Consider the following 15,978-nt stretch of genomic DNA (forward strand, 5'->3'; position numbering starts at 1 on the left):
CGTGGGCCATGAGTGGGAGCAGAAGCTCCTTTGGGAGCTGCCAGTGGGGCCTGACTTGACAGGTCATAGCGAGTAGTGGGTCTGGGTGCTTTTGCTATTTATTTGGCTAGCTTTAGGTGGACTGTTGGCAATCTTGGGTTTATCGTAGCTTCGCAGGAAGCTTTGCTGCACCGAGGTTTGCCAAAGGGAAGCCAGATTAGCCTGGTTTGACAGAAACACTTTTCAAGACTTTTTTTTTTTTTTTTTTTTAATATATATAATTAGCCAATTGGAAGCAAAGTTGCTGGAAGAAGGGATAGGAAAAGGCAAAAGCATAAAAAATCATAGGAATCAGTAGATCATAACTTTGAGCTCTCCTCCCTCCGGCTTCTGTTTTTGCCCTTGCTCTTTCATCTCTGCAGCCTTTCAAGGTGAGAGAAACTCTGCTGACAGGCCGGGCCCAGAGGGTGAGAATTATTGTCGCTGCGCTCGGAGCACAAAGGATTAATGTGCACGGGAGAGTGGATGTGTCCCTGGTGCAGCTTGCCAAGAAGCAGAGTGATGGGGCTGGCGCAGAGAGCCGTGTTGCTTGCAAATGTGTGACTTGCAGTGTGCGAGTTGGCTCGTGTGAAACGAATGTGGCTGATTCTCAGCCTGCAGTGATAAGTGAGGGACAAAACGAGGGATGCTGTGGGAAGCCCTCTGCTGTGTGTCGTGGAGGAAAAGAAGGGAAATGGTTGGTGTGGAGAATGCTTTTTTTTTTTTTTTTTTTTTTTTTCTTTTAGCCTTGCCATCAGCAGAGGCTTCCATTCTTCCCTCTCCCCTCCTGTTTCACTATTCTCTAAGCCGCCTCTGCGGCAGTTTGCAGCGTTGCTATCCTGCACTCCGCATCCACAGGGATGCGTTTGGGATGCAGCCTGTGCTCGGCCTTAGGGGCTGTGCTTTTTGACTTGCCCCATGGGAGCTCTGCCCGTGGTGATCCCACAGGCTGGGACCTCCGCTGGGAACATCTGCTCCGGAGAGCCCACGACCTTGAGCACCTCTTTGCCCCAACAGGGATTTCACTGGTTATCACCCAGCAATGTGAGGGCTTGTTACTCTGATCAGGCTGAGAAAAATTTCGGACTGAGAAGGGGATGTGTATGCTGACACATGATAATTTCTCATGTTCAGGCTGCACAGATATGGTCCCAAACCGCACCAGAGAACTTAATGACAGGAAAATACTAAAAATAGGTGTTTTCATCTACCGTAGACTGTTCTATTTGGTTCCCAATCACTTGTCTCCCAGAACAGCTAGAACTGGCCCCTGAGCATCCACAACCTGAACTGTAGATTTTTTTTTTTTTTTTGGTCATTACAGGTACTGTGATCACACTTCTCTCTTATCATTTGAACCAAGCTATTTAATTGTCTTGCCTAGAAACTGCATTTTTTTTTAATAGTAATTGAAATGTTGGTAAGCCCCCTGTGTCCCAAACACAAATTCAGATAGTGGTTTTTTATATGAACTCTAGCAATGACAGAAAATTTGCTGAGAAGACATGTTTGACCACTACAGACTAGGGGGCTGTTTCTCTAGATCTGATTTGAAGTGTGGTTGGTTTTAGTTTGCCTTTTTTTTTTAAGACTCAGTGATGAGTCCAGGCCCTCACTTGTGTTATGTCCAGGCTGTGGTCCAGGAAGAGCCCTTACTGCACACTTAGTTTCTAAAATAGCGACAGTACTAAAGCATGTACTGAACCAAGCACATTTAAAGATTAGCTAAGTTAACGTAAGTTTATTCTGGGCATACCTGACTTAGTTTTGAATGCATACAAAATCCAAAAATGTAATGATTATAACAAGACTTTAAATACTCTCTTTAAATGGATACTTACTTGTGAGCACAGACTGATATATGTGCATCTTTTACCATCTCCAGAGTACCCCTTCAAGCAATTACATACTGCCTACAAAGCAAAACCAGAAAATGTATATACATGGAAAGATATTTGATTTTTTTTCATCACGCTTATATTTAATTTACTTTTTTTGCCAGATTTTTTCATAGTGATATGGTGTGCAATTTATTAAACTAAAAGTATATCATCTCTCCTGCAGCAGTTTCTTAGCCAGCATGAGCAACCATGGACTGAGATTGAGGAATAACAATTTCCAAGAGGCTCAGTCTGCCCTTTCCCTACCTATTCATCTCTCCTCTGCTGTCCTGGTCATTTGAAATGACCCCTTTGACATCTGCGCTTGTTTGTCTTGCTGGCAAAACAGGCTAAACCCCTAATTTGTTTCCCTCGTTTGCATAGATTGGTATTCCCCTCTCTTCCTTTCCCCTATTTTTTTTAAGTGATGAAACAGATCTTCAAAACACGCTTGGAATTGTGTCCTGATGTTACTGGCAGCTTCCCATGCAGCAATAACGCATTTGACATGTCACGATTACTCTGGTTTGCACTTGCAGTTATCACAAAGTTGAAAAATTAACATGGTGCAAAGAAATTACTTATCTTCCTCTCCAATTTGCTGCTTAACAGTTCTCAATTTAGAATGTAGGGGATTGAAAATTCAAGGAGATTTCTGCAGCAGAAATAAAACTGCAAGGCAGTGTAATAGCAGTGTTTTATATGCTTGGGTGACTGAAAGCCCTACAGAAAGCAGACGCATTTCTGTCCTTTAAGTTTGGCTCTACAGCACTGGGATTTTGTAGTGGTTATTATTTATCTGACGTTAACTGTATTCCCATGGGTAAGGAAATAGAAATAATCATGTTGTAGGTACTACTTCTATCCCCAGTGAGGGCGTATGGAAGAAAATAGCCGTCACCCGTCTTGTCTGGAGGGATGGGGAAGGAGTTAAGTGGCTCTGTGCTCCCACCAGAAATGGACTGACTTGCAAATGAGTCAAGGCAAAGAGTTAATTGATCGGTATTGGTACAAAGGGCTGACTGGGTTATTGCCCCTCCTGTCCCTGGACAACTGGAAGGCAAGAGGTGGCCTCTCACTCCTGGTTGCTGTTTCCTGCATTGCTCCTGAAGAAATACTGTTGTGCAGCGCTTGTGGGAGGATTACGGTCCTGACTATAGCCAATAGGAAAGTATAGAGGGATGATAAGAAGTGCTGCAATCAGGGTGTTCAGCTTCTGAAACTGTTCTAAAAATAGAAATGCTAATCTGTGTCCCTTGATTGCCTGCGCCAATTTGTTTCTCCTTTCCCCCTTTGTCCTTTTATACTTCTTTTTCTTTGGAGAGTGTGTGGTACTTCTGCATGGGAGATGCAGAACAGCGGAGGAGTGAGTGGGTGCCAGTATGCTGTAACTCCTACATGAGAACTATGATTCAGGCCACTTTGTTTCCTTGTGAATACATTTGAGCTATGCTGGGAGAAGGGCTAGTCTGAAATGGAGTTTTTCCATGGACGGTTTCTGTAACAGTGAAAGAAATGTTATCTGGCAATACTTTCAAACTGACAGGTTTTCACATCAAGACCTTCCAAAGGAGAAAAACAACTGCTTGAAACAGCAGAACACTGCTTTCCTCTGCAGTTTTAGATTTGTTTTACTGAAATTAATTTTTTTCATGTTTGTCCACACTCCTTCTCAAATAGCTTTTTGAGGGAAGCATATACTCTTCAGAATTTTTGTTATGAAATCCACTTTTCCATTTAAAAACAAAGCTGAGATGGGGAAATCTTCCTTCACCCACTATAAACAGTTGGCCAGTCTTATTTACCTGCACTGACAAAGTACTCACTTGATTGGGTCCAGTCTGCGTGCACTCTGCATTTCTATCGCAGCCACCGTTGCTCTCCAGGCAAGGGTTGATTTCTTTATAAAAGAGAAACAGTATAATGGCAGGGGGGAAAAAAAGTGACTTCTGAAAACCCAGGAAGGGAGAATTTTAAGTAGAGCATACTAGGAATGCAGATTTATGACAACTGTGAATCAATGAAACTCATTCCCTTAGCTACTTAATACCTCAGTCTGTCTTGCAGTTGTCTGCAATCTCAATCTTGCCGTTGTCTTGGTGAAGGCTTATACCCTGCTGTCAGCGTTTCTAAAACCATACCTGGGCGAGGTATGGTACAACAGTGCCTAAAAGTCTTTAAGTTGGCAGTGGTCAGAGGAGCGTGAGTGTATCAAGCTGCTGAAGACGCGTTGATCTCTGTTGAGAGGCAGATCTTTGGTGTCACACCACGCTGCTGTAGTTGCATGGTTTGCCCAGTAATATCAAGCATGTGGCAGGTAGAGATGCTTTTGGCATCAGGGTCTACAGTATCAGGAAACTGCATTTTGGGTCATAGTGGAAGAAGGATCTTCCATCTACAGGAAAACTCACTCCTGTAGTTTTCCTCCATGTGCTATATAAGAGATTGCAAATGCTTACCGATGCAGACTATTCCATCTCCGGTGTAGCCAGCGTTGCAGACACACGCTCTATTGCCGGGCGTTGTTCTTCTGCACTCTGCCTTGGCAGAACAGCCACCGTTGCTGGTCTTGCAAGCGTCGATAGCTGAGCAGTGACAACAACCCAGATTAAACTGATGTGCTTAAATGGCTTTTTGCTTTTTCAGGTTAAGCTGTCTCTATGTTTTAAAGGGATTTGCGAACATTTTCTGAACACAGAATCTTTCTGACTTAAGAGGCCATAGACTTCATTAGTACCAAATATTTATTACATCTTATTGATTACAAGAGGGAAAGCTGAGAAGATGCCTCTAGTCTGGAAGGTAAGGATTCATCAAGGACTGACTTTCTGTAACTTTCAGTTTTCCAATTCTCCCTGTTCCAACCGAGCACCGAAAAGGCACTTTCACGTTCTCTGGATTAAAAGACCATTTGAAGCTTTCCCTTAGCTTGCCTCTTTCTGCACACAGACCATATGCCTTCTCTTGCAGGATGCCTAGAGTGTAACACCCCCCAGTCCTCCTGTGACAAAAAGTCCTGGGTGTTATTCAGATGGGTACTCCTGCCGTTTCTCCAACTTTGGATGAGTCAGAGGCTTGCAAATCGAGTTTGCTTGGGTTACTCTGAGAGCAGGGAGGGAGCCTTTTCTGATCTTCAGCGTGAATCAAATCAGCCCAAACATTGCTTTAATTTTTGCCTCAAATGACCCCAAATTGCTGTTTCAGCAGCTGTAGGAACCAGACTGGGGAGATGACTTGTTCTGTAACTGGTTTTGCCCTGGAATCCTGTATAGGGGAATAAGGGAGAGTGCAGAGCCACTGTGGGTGACCTGTGTCACCCTGCTCTCCCTGCACTTGGGGAATTTCCCATCAGTAGATTAAAATGGATTTAGTTGATTTCTGCCAGAAGAGAAAATGAAAGCAGCTGGAGTAGGAGTGCTAAAATCTTGGATTAGGACCCTGCTAGCCATTGTGGGTAGACAAATATGCTTCTGTTCCCAAAAGCATTAGTATTTTAATCGGTTAAGGATTAAGTAAAACAACTGTAAAATTAATTACAATCACTGTAGCTGGAAGCAGTCTATTTTGTAAGTCTGGATATCCCAGACTCTTGGAGGGATGCCTAGGATAAGCTGCTATTGTCTCTTTCTGAGGATCTCTCGGAACTCTCTGGTCTAAAGAAGTTGATTTTATCACCCTAGAAATCCGTGCAAGTTCAGAAAGCTGAGGAAATGGTAGGACTATACAGCTTCCAATAGCTGGAAGTGCTATTGTACCCTGAATTGGCCTCTCTTTGCTGGGCTTTGTTGGGAAAAGGAGTAAAAGTCATAATCTGAGTTTCATTACTCTGCAAACAATGGGGCCTGGGTTGTGCACAGCATGTTCCCTTTTCTCTGGTCTCCCTTAGCACAGTGCCTTGCAACTCGAAGATTTTGAGCCCTTTGTCTGATATGAACCTGCACCTGTTGGGCTCTTGCTCGTTTTGAGGAAACTGGCAGAAATCCCTGGTTTTTAACTGGTGCATAGGGAAGTGTTCATCTCTCACCAGCTCCACTGTGACCACAGAGTGCTTCAAGCATGTTTTGTTTTGTTTTTTTTTTTTTCCAAAAGGGAAAAAACAAAGTCCACTTGCCTGTGCAGAACGTCCCGTTCCCCTCAAACCCAGCTGCACACTTGCAATAGGCAGTGCCGTTTGATAGGAGAAGGCAGCTAAAGAAGTAAAAAGAGGGAGACGACATTAAAAAAAAAAAAAAAGAAAAAAATTAGTTAGGTCTGTACAGCCCTCGTTTTTGTCCATTGTTCTGAAGGTAAAAGGCATAGAAATAACAAGGTGTTTAACCATCTAGTGTGAGGTAGTTACAACCATAAAAATGAACCTAGTTGGACCAAGCTTTCCAAATGCATTTTGGATGTATTATTTTAAGTATTAAAAATGCATGCTTTGGTAATCAAATGTCCTATTTTCTCGTGCAGAACTCCAGAAGTTTCATGCCTGCTCACCCCAAAACTGTGCCAAAATGTTTGTTTGGGTGCACACAATTTATTGAGGGATGCAGCAGAATGGATGCCCAGGGGTGGGAGCCAGGTGTCTGAGTCCTCTGGGTTCAAGTTTGCCCTTCGGTATGCAAGTGTGGGTTTACTGCCCTGTGAGCTCTGTATAATACAGGGATTGCTCCCTGATGTCACCCAGGGACAATGTCACAACACAGCCAGCATGATCCTGTCCTTTCCTGCCATGCCTGCGCCTATCCTTACACCTACAGGGGTACGGCAGGGGATGGGTAAGGCTTAGGGGAAGAACAGTCGTCTTCTCCTTTCAGAAACACAGTCTTGATGCCAGCATGTGTGGGATCCCCCTGCGCAAATTAAAGAGTGGAGTTTTGCCAAAAAGCCTGGTAAAATCACTGCTGTGAACTGCAGTTCACAAACACGTGGGGGAGAGAATGATCTACATCTGGGGAAAAAGGGGGTTTGCCCTTCTGGTTTCTCTGCTCCTATGGAAGAGCTGTGGCTGAAAACAAGGAGTCTTTCCAGCCACCTTGCCTTGTTTTTTAAATATCTTGGGTAATGTAAATCTTCCTGTCTGGTCAATGACGGTGGGTGGGTGCACTTCAGTAAATGGCTCAATGGGGGTGACTTGCTCCTTTGAAAACTAGTTAGTGTCCCAGTATCGGTGCTGGACAGCTGAGAGCTTATTTTTTTTTGTTTTATATTTTGATGCAAAGAAGAGAGCTGTTTCTTGCCAAATGCAGCTCTCTCTGGTGAAGTACCTAGCGCCGATGGCATTTCTCAGTTACGTGTGTTGTGGTAGATGGGCCAAATAGGCGGAGCAGATAAAGCCCACCTCAGAAACTCACCTTTGTGATCAGTCTTGCCCTGACCTCCTGTTTTCTTTAGTGCTGCAGGCTCCATTTCTTTGTGTACTACATAGTAGGATGTCTCACTTTTTTTTTCTTCTCCCCCTGCTCCCCCCCCCGCCATTTGTTTTCCCCTTTAACATGCACGTTTTGAACTTTTTGACCTCTTCACCAAATATGTTACATTAATATTGCTTTTTATCTCTGTGGCGGAAAACATGAGTGTTATCCATGCTGCTGAGAAGTCTTCATAAAGAGCAAGGTGGCCTATGCTTTTTGCCTTGCAAGAGATCCCCTTTTTCTCCCCCTCTCCTCCACATAAGTGGATTTCATACATACTTAGCACTGGTATGGCATGAGGCGTTACATGCGTCATCTTTGATTTCTGCAATAGGAAGAAAAAAAAAGAAACTGGCATTAGAAACTTTGGGGTCAACATCCTTCTAGTTTCCCAGTCTTTTGTTCCCACCATGCAGAGCTGGAGTCTGTTATGAGTTGTGCACCAGGCAACCCTGCTCTTAGTCTGTGTAGAGACTCCATCTGTAGAGATCCGTGGGTACCACTGAAATTCAGTTGTGAAGAAGAGGCATCTCAGTCAGAAAAACATTTCACCTGTTGTCACGTGTCTGTATTTAGTCCGGTGAGTTTTGCACATTTTTAGTTTAATTATATAAGTGTAGGTTTTCTAAAGGAACTGAAATTTGCTCAGATATAGCAACTATAGCAACTCTAACTATTATGTTCATTTCATTACTATTTTTTCCCTGAGCAAATTTAAAAACTGATATTGAATGTTATTATTAATGTGCTTGTACCATTTTTTATTTTATAATATTATACATAGAGTTCTGAAATAGTTATTTAATACCTTTATATTATGTTTAACTAAAATATAATTTTATTGGATATAGGAGCTGTATTGAAACAACACCAAACGATTTATTCGCTAATGAATTTTTATTGTATTAGCAAGAACATAATTTAATATCCAGAGTTGTATAGCTAAATCAACTTAGTGAAGCACCTGAGAGGCTTTTGATCCAAGGGTCAAAATGTGCTAGGTAACTCTGCTCTTCAAAATATATAGCCTTAACAAATTTTTTTGGGACAGATGCAGGATGACACAAGTAGAGAATTAGCTAAGTAAGGCGTTTAAGTCTCATGAGCGGTATCTCAGCTGGCTCTCCGTTAAAACAGTGATTAATTGCCGTAGCATGGGCGTGTCACCCGTATTTCAGTGCCTGTGGGAAGCTGCGGGATATCTGCTGGTGCCCTGGGATCCGATCACTGCTGTAGTTCTGGCATTTCCCGAAATGCTCGCTTCTCGCCGCAGAAAAAAAAAAGAGGGGACACTTACCGGTCTCGCACGTCACCCCTCTCCAGCCGACGTCACATTCGCAGGAGCCGTCCCCGTCGATCCCGGCGCTGCATTTCCCGTGGACGCACGCACACGCTGCGGGGAGAGATGGAGAAACCCTGGGCAGGGCAGCGGGGGAAGGCAGGGCAGGAGGGGTGGCCCGGACAGCTTCTGCTGGCGGCGCCTTCTGCTCTAGGCTATTTCAAGAAACGCTTTGGCTTGTGCCTGTTGGCTTCTACCTACAGAATAAATCTAAGTTCAAGATGTGCTTATCTTTCCTCTGTTCCCAAATACAGGGACTGAAACTGTATTTTAATGGGAAAGCACTGGTGAGAAAGCAGTGCTAAGGAGGATTATTGTCCCTGGATGCTGTTCTAAGGCTGTAGTGTGCCAGAGTAGGAGGCACCATCTCCAAACAAGGGAGTCAAGAGAAAATACCATAATGGGGAAAGAAAAGGGGTTAATGATGTTTTTAAGACTGGCCTATTACCCTGAGGGTGAAGTACCTTTCCAGGATCTAGAACGGACACGGTTAGAAGATCGGAGGGGAAGGTTTTGACAAGACTAGGGAAGGTGCCTGTGCGGTCCGGGGGTGCTCAGTACCTTGATCGCAGTTGCGGCCGTATTTGCCTCCGACGCAGCTTTCGCAGGCTGTACCCACAAACCCCTCGCCGCACTCGCAGGTGCCGTTGCCGTTGATGCCGTCGAGGCAGACGCCGTTTCCGAAGCAGGCGTTCCCTGCTTTTCCCGGGCAGGGCTGGCACTGCTGCCCGAAGAAACCTGCGCAGCACTCCCTGGTCTGGAAACCAAGAAATGCCAGGCTGAGCATCCAGACCAGGGTAGCAAGCAGGGGGCTGCCGGGTATCGTCTCTTGGGATGGCTGCCGGTGGGAGGTGAACGATAGATTTGGATTTTTAGCAGCGTTTCAGCTCTGCTGGTCTCTGGCCGCGCTCCGTACTGTGCCGGGGCTCAGGCATGCGTGGGGTTACCCTTCCAAAAACCTGTGCCCCCTCTGCATCGCATCAGCTCCCAGCCCTTCCTATTCTGCAGCCATCAGCAGCCTTTAACCTTCCAATCTCTGCTGCATCCAGAATAAACGGCCTATAAAGATATTGTCAGGGACCGCCTTGATGGGCTGCGTGTATTTAGTGGGGATTATGAGGAGGGTGATGGGGGTTCCTGGCTTTTACCGCGACAGAAACGGCGTACTCACGATGATGGTTTTAGCACACTTTGGCTGGCAGCCAATCTGGATGGTGTACGTTCTCATGTTGTTTTCGGAGAGGATGCAGTATTTCTTCTCCCCTGCCTGAACAAAAATTGGAGAGAGCGCTGCACTTCTGAGTAATATTGATCAGCTAGTTTCAAATGTTTTAAAAAAATGGGACATTAACTTTATGCGTGCTGTGCACTGACTCACACATTCACAATGAGAATGAAGGAAATACTTTTAGAAATAAAAATGCATTAGCTAAGTGATTTCTGCTAGTGAACATATGATCAATTTAACTCAGAGCCCTGTGGCATTTTAAAGATGTGTCTAATACTGCCTTTGCTCAGATTTGAACAGAATTTTTTTCTGAAGTTTGACAAACATTTATGTTTTTTTCTGACACATTTCCTGTTCTTCCTAATTCTTTTTGGAAAGTTGAAAGCCAAAGTTCTGCAAAAACAGATGTTGAAATGTTATCTTCCAGGTCTAGACACAGTTGGGAAAGATTGATTGCTGAAGAAGACTTGCTGCTCTCATTGTACACTTGTTAGAAGATTGAGATAAGCATCCTGCTGCTCATTGTCAAGGAAATGTTAATATTTTTGGGTTTTACTCACGAGCACTTCAGTTTGGCTTTGCCAGCTGATTACTTTAATGAGGCAGATGGGACTTGATCTGCTTTGGAATCCTATTACTGACATAATTAAAAAATAAATGTATAAAGGAAAATATGCTTCTATAATCACAGCAGAGGGGCATTGCCAGAGAAATTTAGATGCCAAGAAACTCTAGGTCTTATCATGGTTGACAGGGACCTGCTAAATGTCTGCAGTTTTCCTGTGTTGGACCTAAGCTTCCAAAGTCTCTATAGTCTCCAAGTCTCCTTGTGACCATAACTCACAGCATATCGCTGGGTCCAGGTTGAGTTTGCCCTTCTGTGCATCTCTGATTCGAAGGGCTAAAAGCTGCTTCTGTAACTCCTCCTGTAGCAAGCATACTCCAGACCATGCTCAACTCCCTCAGTGTTGTATGGTAGAGGTAGCGTTTGCAGTTAGAGGAGGCTTCACATGTCCCAGTGCATACTAGAAACTGGTCTTTCAGGATAAAACGACCTGTAAGCTGCTCTTGATTCTGCTCCCTTGCTCTCAGGGTGGATCAAGTCTATTGACTGCAAGTAATGTATGTAGTAGGCTGAAGTAACTACGATAACTTTTGTTGAAACTGAGGCAATTATATTAAAACCAGGATTGAATGCATCTATACTTAGTTTTGATTAAAAAAAATAATTAGCACTAATGATAAAATACTTACTATTTCTTTTGTTCCTGGGGGACAGCTTGATGGCTGTGAACAAATTCTGCACTTTTCCTTAAGTAACACAAATGGGAGGTAGTTAGTAGACTGTATAGAGCTCCAGACAGGTTGTTTAATAGAAAATGCATAGTTTCCAGCTATATTTCTAAACCTAGCCCTCAGGGTGCATAATCAGGATAATCCTTTTGGTAGAGGTGGTGAGGGTAGCTGGACTGCTCAGCAGGGAAGAATATTCATACCAGTGAGTCTGTAGGGACACCCCATGGGAAGCCTTCTCCCAGGGGGAAGGAGAAGGAAAGCTCTTTTGGATATTTCTCTTTGCTCTTCTAAAGCAGTGCTTCCCAAAGGCCTCCCCATCAAAAGCACAATAAGAGGCAAATCTTGAACTTGGACACAGTTTGCCTGTGGTGCACAGGCAGCTTGGAAATGGAAAACTCCCTGTGTGTATGTCCTATGCTATATACATGTGTGTGTGTGACTCATTTGCACATTTAAGGTCAGTTTCTGCAAAATGCTTAGATACGTGTTGTACCTAGTACACAATGTTTAATATTATTCTTGTATAGCTAACTATGCCCTTACTTTTAGCAGCGCTTAAAGGAATGTTTAAGTACGTTGCTGCATTTGAATGTAGCAGGGAAAATAATTTTCCATGGGAAAAAGAAGGACCATGTGCAAAGAACCTGAATGAGCAAAGCTGGGGAAAGACTTGAGTGAAATATACTCAAATATGGGACTGTATCCCAAGGAAAAGAATTAAGTTACAGAAGTTCATGCCTGTTAAATTTGCTTTAACTGAAGCACCAGTGTTATTTTGTCTTCCTTGACCAGTTTGTTGCATGCCCCATGAACAGGGACATAAGCTGCCTGTTTGCTGTCCTATTTGACTCAATTGGGAGAAAAGACAAAGGGAACATTTGTCTGGCAGTTTGAGGAAACCACATCTTATTCTTTAGAGGAATGTAAACCCATTTGTATTTCGTATGTAAAAGGAACTAAACAGGGAGAATGCTTTACTCAGAGGGCAGGAGGAGTTCATGTGTATGGGCAGTGGTAATCTATACCTGGAATGAAAAGAAACATTTTTCCTCACTAAAAATATTTTATTTTCCTTTTTTTTTCTTTCCGTTTGCTTTATAAACAAGTGGTCTGGCTAAGAAGATGCATTAGAATAGTGCATTGCTATAATTTTCTGACGATTACAGCTCAGAAATTGCTTATTCCTGTGCTATTCTAATTATATTTTACCCAGGCTGTCAGTACACTGATTGCAGCATCAAAGCAGTCATAATAGATGCTAAAACTCTGGTAGGAATACCCTTTGCTGAAAATGCATGCATTCCTTACTGGGAAATAGTGTCACGTATTCTGAACATTTTAGCTGTGTTTGGCTATAGATCTCTCTGATGGGCCTTTAAACATCTATATGAACAGAACCACTTACAGTGATCACGGTATCATTAATATCACATCTGTTCTTCTGGATTTCCAGGACTTTTCCCAATCCATGAATAATTCCTTTATCTGTTGCAACATTTGTATAACTTATAGGAGCATCGTTTATGAACAGCTGCAAAAGAAATGCCGTCAGTTAGAAAGCAGCAGAGCTGTTTGGTAGCTATATGGCAACTAGAGCAGTAGCAAGTGAAAGGAGGAGCAACGTACAAGCCTTGCTTAGGGAAAACCGAGGAACGTAGTTCACTTCAAGCCCTTGCTCACATCCCAGTTGCTGCATTTAAGAGCTTCACTGGACTGGAGGGCATGAGATGTCACGCAGCCTGTTGAAGTTTCTTAGCCATAGGATTTGGCAGAGCAGCTTTTTCCACCGCGGGGTGTAAAGGTTTTGAAGAAGGAGCCTAAAGTAAGCCAAGAGCTGGGTTTGCTGTCTGGGGAGGGATGATGGGCTTCAGGGAAGCCCTCCCAGCAGCTGCTCCTTCAAGGAGGGCTTTCATCATCTCACTGCTACCCCACGCTCCCATCGTGCCCGCACCAGCAACAGCCCCACGAGCAGACGCTTTTCCAAGGCTCTGCTGCTGGCAGAGCAAACAACAAGGCTGAAACTGCTTTGGTGAGAAGTTTTTGTCTTCCTTTGCCTGTGCCCAGAGGGAGCTCTGGGCTGGAGGAGGAGGAGGAGGAGGAGGAGGACCACCAAGTTCTTTTCCCAGCTGTGCCACCGAATTGGGTGTGTCACTTAAACTTGCTGTGCCTGACTTTCCCATGAGTGGTGTTGAAAGGCAATTCATATTTGTTGCCAAACGCTTCGAGCTCTTAAGGTTGAAAGTGGAGTAAATCCACAGAAAATAGAATTAATGTTTTATAATTGAAGGCAGGTTTTTAATAGCTCTTGGAAGTCAGATTAATGACTGCTTTGCAATGCAGGCTTGTAGCTGCTGGAGATGCATGTCCACCACAATAGCTTCTAAAATGCAATGCTAAATGTGAACAGTATAACTGAAATTAAATTCAATCAAAGATCCCTTCAAGGGTGACTTTGAACTAAGCAGGTCTGAGAAAGGCATTGCATTTGAGTGACAACTTTTGTGCTGTTGCATCCTAGAAGCTAATGTAGGGTGCACAGCTCCTATTGACTGCATGTTAGTTTAATTTTGAAGCTGGATTCGTAAAAAGCAGGAAACCTGTTTCTCCAAGCAAGTGCAGACAACATTACCTGGCTGTTGTGGAGAAAGAACCCAACCTGGTAGGAGAACCCCAGCATGGTCTCCCTGTGCATGCCGTTGTGCAGGTTGTTCTTCAGCATCTTCTCATCCAGCACAATGTGATAGCGAACTTGGCTTTCGTCCTGCAAACACAATTAAACTCAGAGTTACGTAACAAAGCACGAAAAGTTATTAGGGATAGCTTTTCCCACAGGGTATAAGCCAAATATAGATTGCCTGAATTTGAGGAGAAGCTTCTCCAGCTAGCAGGTTATTTCCTATTTCCTGTGGTGGAGAGTCTGCATACCTGTCGTAATGAAACTTTTATTGACCATGGGGGATGGTCAATCCTCGCTCTTCCAATCCTTCAGAAGCGTGTGAAAGCACGAAGCAACCCCAGGCTGCAAGATCTGTGACGTTGCCTGGCTTTGCCCATAGGGTGAAATAGTGGTCTTTACATCTCTTAGGGTGGGACCCACTCTATTTTGATTTCCACGGATTTGAAAAAGAAATATTTGCAGGCAAGAAGGTGGGAATTAAGATAGAGCTAATCTCCAGCAGTGTCCAACCCTATTTAATCCTCCCAACTTGGATGCTTTGGAGGAAAAGTTAAGTCTCATCCATCTTCATTTCTGTCTTTAATCACCAGCAGAGTGAAAACAAAACCTTGATTCATCAAGGCCAAGAAATGGGGTCTCTTCCCTGTGCCGAGCTCTTCCCTCTGCGGCAGAGTTCTCCCAAGGTGTTTGTTTCATGAAGAGGATAAGGCTTAGGCAGGCTGAACCTTACAGCTGTTTTCTGATTTTCTTTGTCAGATTGCCACACCAGGCAAGGTTGGGAGGATGGAAGAAAGACAGAAGAAACATTGCTAAGTAGTGGAAATGAAAAGGATTTCTTTGTGTGTGCAACCTGAGTCCAATGGGATTGATGTCCTATGTGTCTCTCGACGTTTGTTAGAAATGCTTCTTACAGTGATGTGGAAGTGATGATATCGTGTCACAAAACAACTAAAATAGCGTTCAAAAGTCATTTGAGCAGATGTAACTTGATCATGCATGAATTCTTCTGGTGAGGCAGCAAGCGGGACTTTTGCCATGGGTCTGCCGGTTGATGGTAAATGTTTTGGGACGAATCACTTGAACCTTGTGCTCCTCAGCTTCCTGGTTATAAATGGAGACCATGAAAGCAGGGACAGAGTGCGGCAGAGTAAATATTTATGGAAGAAGCAGGGAAGTATTAATGTCATTGAGCAAGTGATGGGCGAAGCTTCCCCTGCAAGGTGTGGCTCTCGATATGTGCATTCGATAAAGCTGTTTCAAACTGGAGCAAGTATGAAGAAAGGCGCTGGGATGATGCAGGAAACGGATAGCTTATCTTGGGAGGAGACTGACAGGATTGAGGAGGCTGTTTGGCCTCGTAAATACGTCAGGGTGCAAATGCCAGAGAAAGTTGTTTCAGCTAAAGCATGTTCTTGGCGTAAGAATAAAGGACTATAAACTGGCCAGAGGTGTACTGTCAAAATAATATAAACTAGCTCTGGGCAGGAGGACTGAGGTCGGCAGGGGAGGTGGGATGGACATGTCTGCGCTGGTGGGAGGAACTGGTGGCCAGGTCAGGCATGGTCCTGGTGTGGGGCTCCTGGGAGTGGGCAGCAGCAATGGGGGTTTTTTTTAGGAAATTTTTGTGAGCCCTGGGACTGGCCAATGGTGCTTGTAAACTGGGATTAGAAATGGTCTGCAGAAAGTGGCCAGGCAATAGCGTTCCTGCAGGAGTGACAGGGCAAGCATCTGGATAGTTTTAAGAAAGAGTCAGAATATTTTGTGGCATTATTAATGGTGGAGTTGCCAGTGATGACAGGGGACTGGACTTGTTCACCTAGGAAACTCATTTCTTTGTTATTCCTGGTCATTCTTGTGCTGATCTTTGCAAAAACAAGAGCAACAAAAAAAAGGTCTACTGATGAAACGTCTTGGATATTATCAGCATGGTTTTAATCTAGAGAAGGACAAAACCCATAACAAATAGCTAAGCTCTTCCAGCAAGCCAGGAAAATATAGGTGGATCCATCCCTCATCACCTTCTGTGGTGTTAAAAACAAAACCAAACTTACTGGATTTCTGGAAAACAAATGCCTCTTCCTATTTCTCTGGCCTCTCAATCCATCCACTTAACTCAGCATCTCATCTCAGTTTTAAGACAAGTC

General features: G+C 43.9%; 1 protein-coding gene across 1 annotated transcript in view; it reads right to left on the reverse strand.

The window, feature by feature from the left end:
* The window catches only part of STAB2 (stabilin 2), an 87,710-nt gene that overhangs the window by 25,571 nt on the left and 46,161 nt on the right, over positions 1-15,978 (reverse strand). Inside the window, exons 34-44 of the mRNA XM_075051679.1 lie at positions 13,787-13,918; positions 12,563-12,688; positions 11,116-11,172; positions 9,805-9,900; positions 9,195-9,390; positions 8,592-8,687; positions 7,574-7,619; positions 6,010-6,086; positions 4,358-4,483; positions 3,725-3,798; positions 1,860-1,931 (exon numbers count right to left, since the gene is read on the reverse strand). Of these exons, the coding sequence (XP_074907780.1) occupies positions 1,860-1,931; positions 3,725-3,798; positions 4,358-4,483; positions 6,010-6,086; positions 7,574-7,619; positions 8,592-8,687; positions 9,195-9,390; positions 9,805-9,900; positions 11,116-11,172; positions 12,563-12,688; positions 13,787-13,918 (1,098 nt within the window). The remainder of the gene's footprint in view (positions 1-1,859; positions 1,932-3,724; positions 3,799-4,357; positions 4,484-6,009; positions 6,087-7,573; positions 7,620-8,591; positions 8,688-9,194; positions 9,391-9,804; positions 9,901-11,115; positions 11,173-12,562; positions 12,689-13,786; positions 13,919-15,978) is intronic.

This window comes from Buteo buteo, chromosome 19 (genome assembly GCF_964188355.1).
Source record: "Buteo buteo chromosome 19, bButBut1.hap1.1, whole genome shotgun sequence".
NCBI classification, from domain to species: Eukaryota; Metazoa; Chordata; class Aves; order Accipitriformes; family Accipitridae; genus Buteo; species Buteo buteo.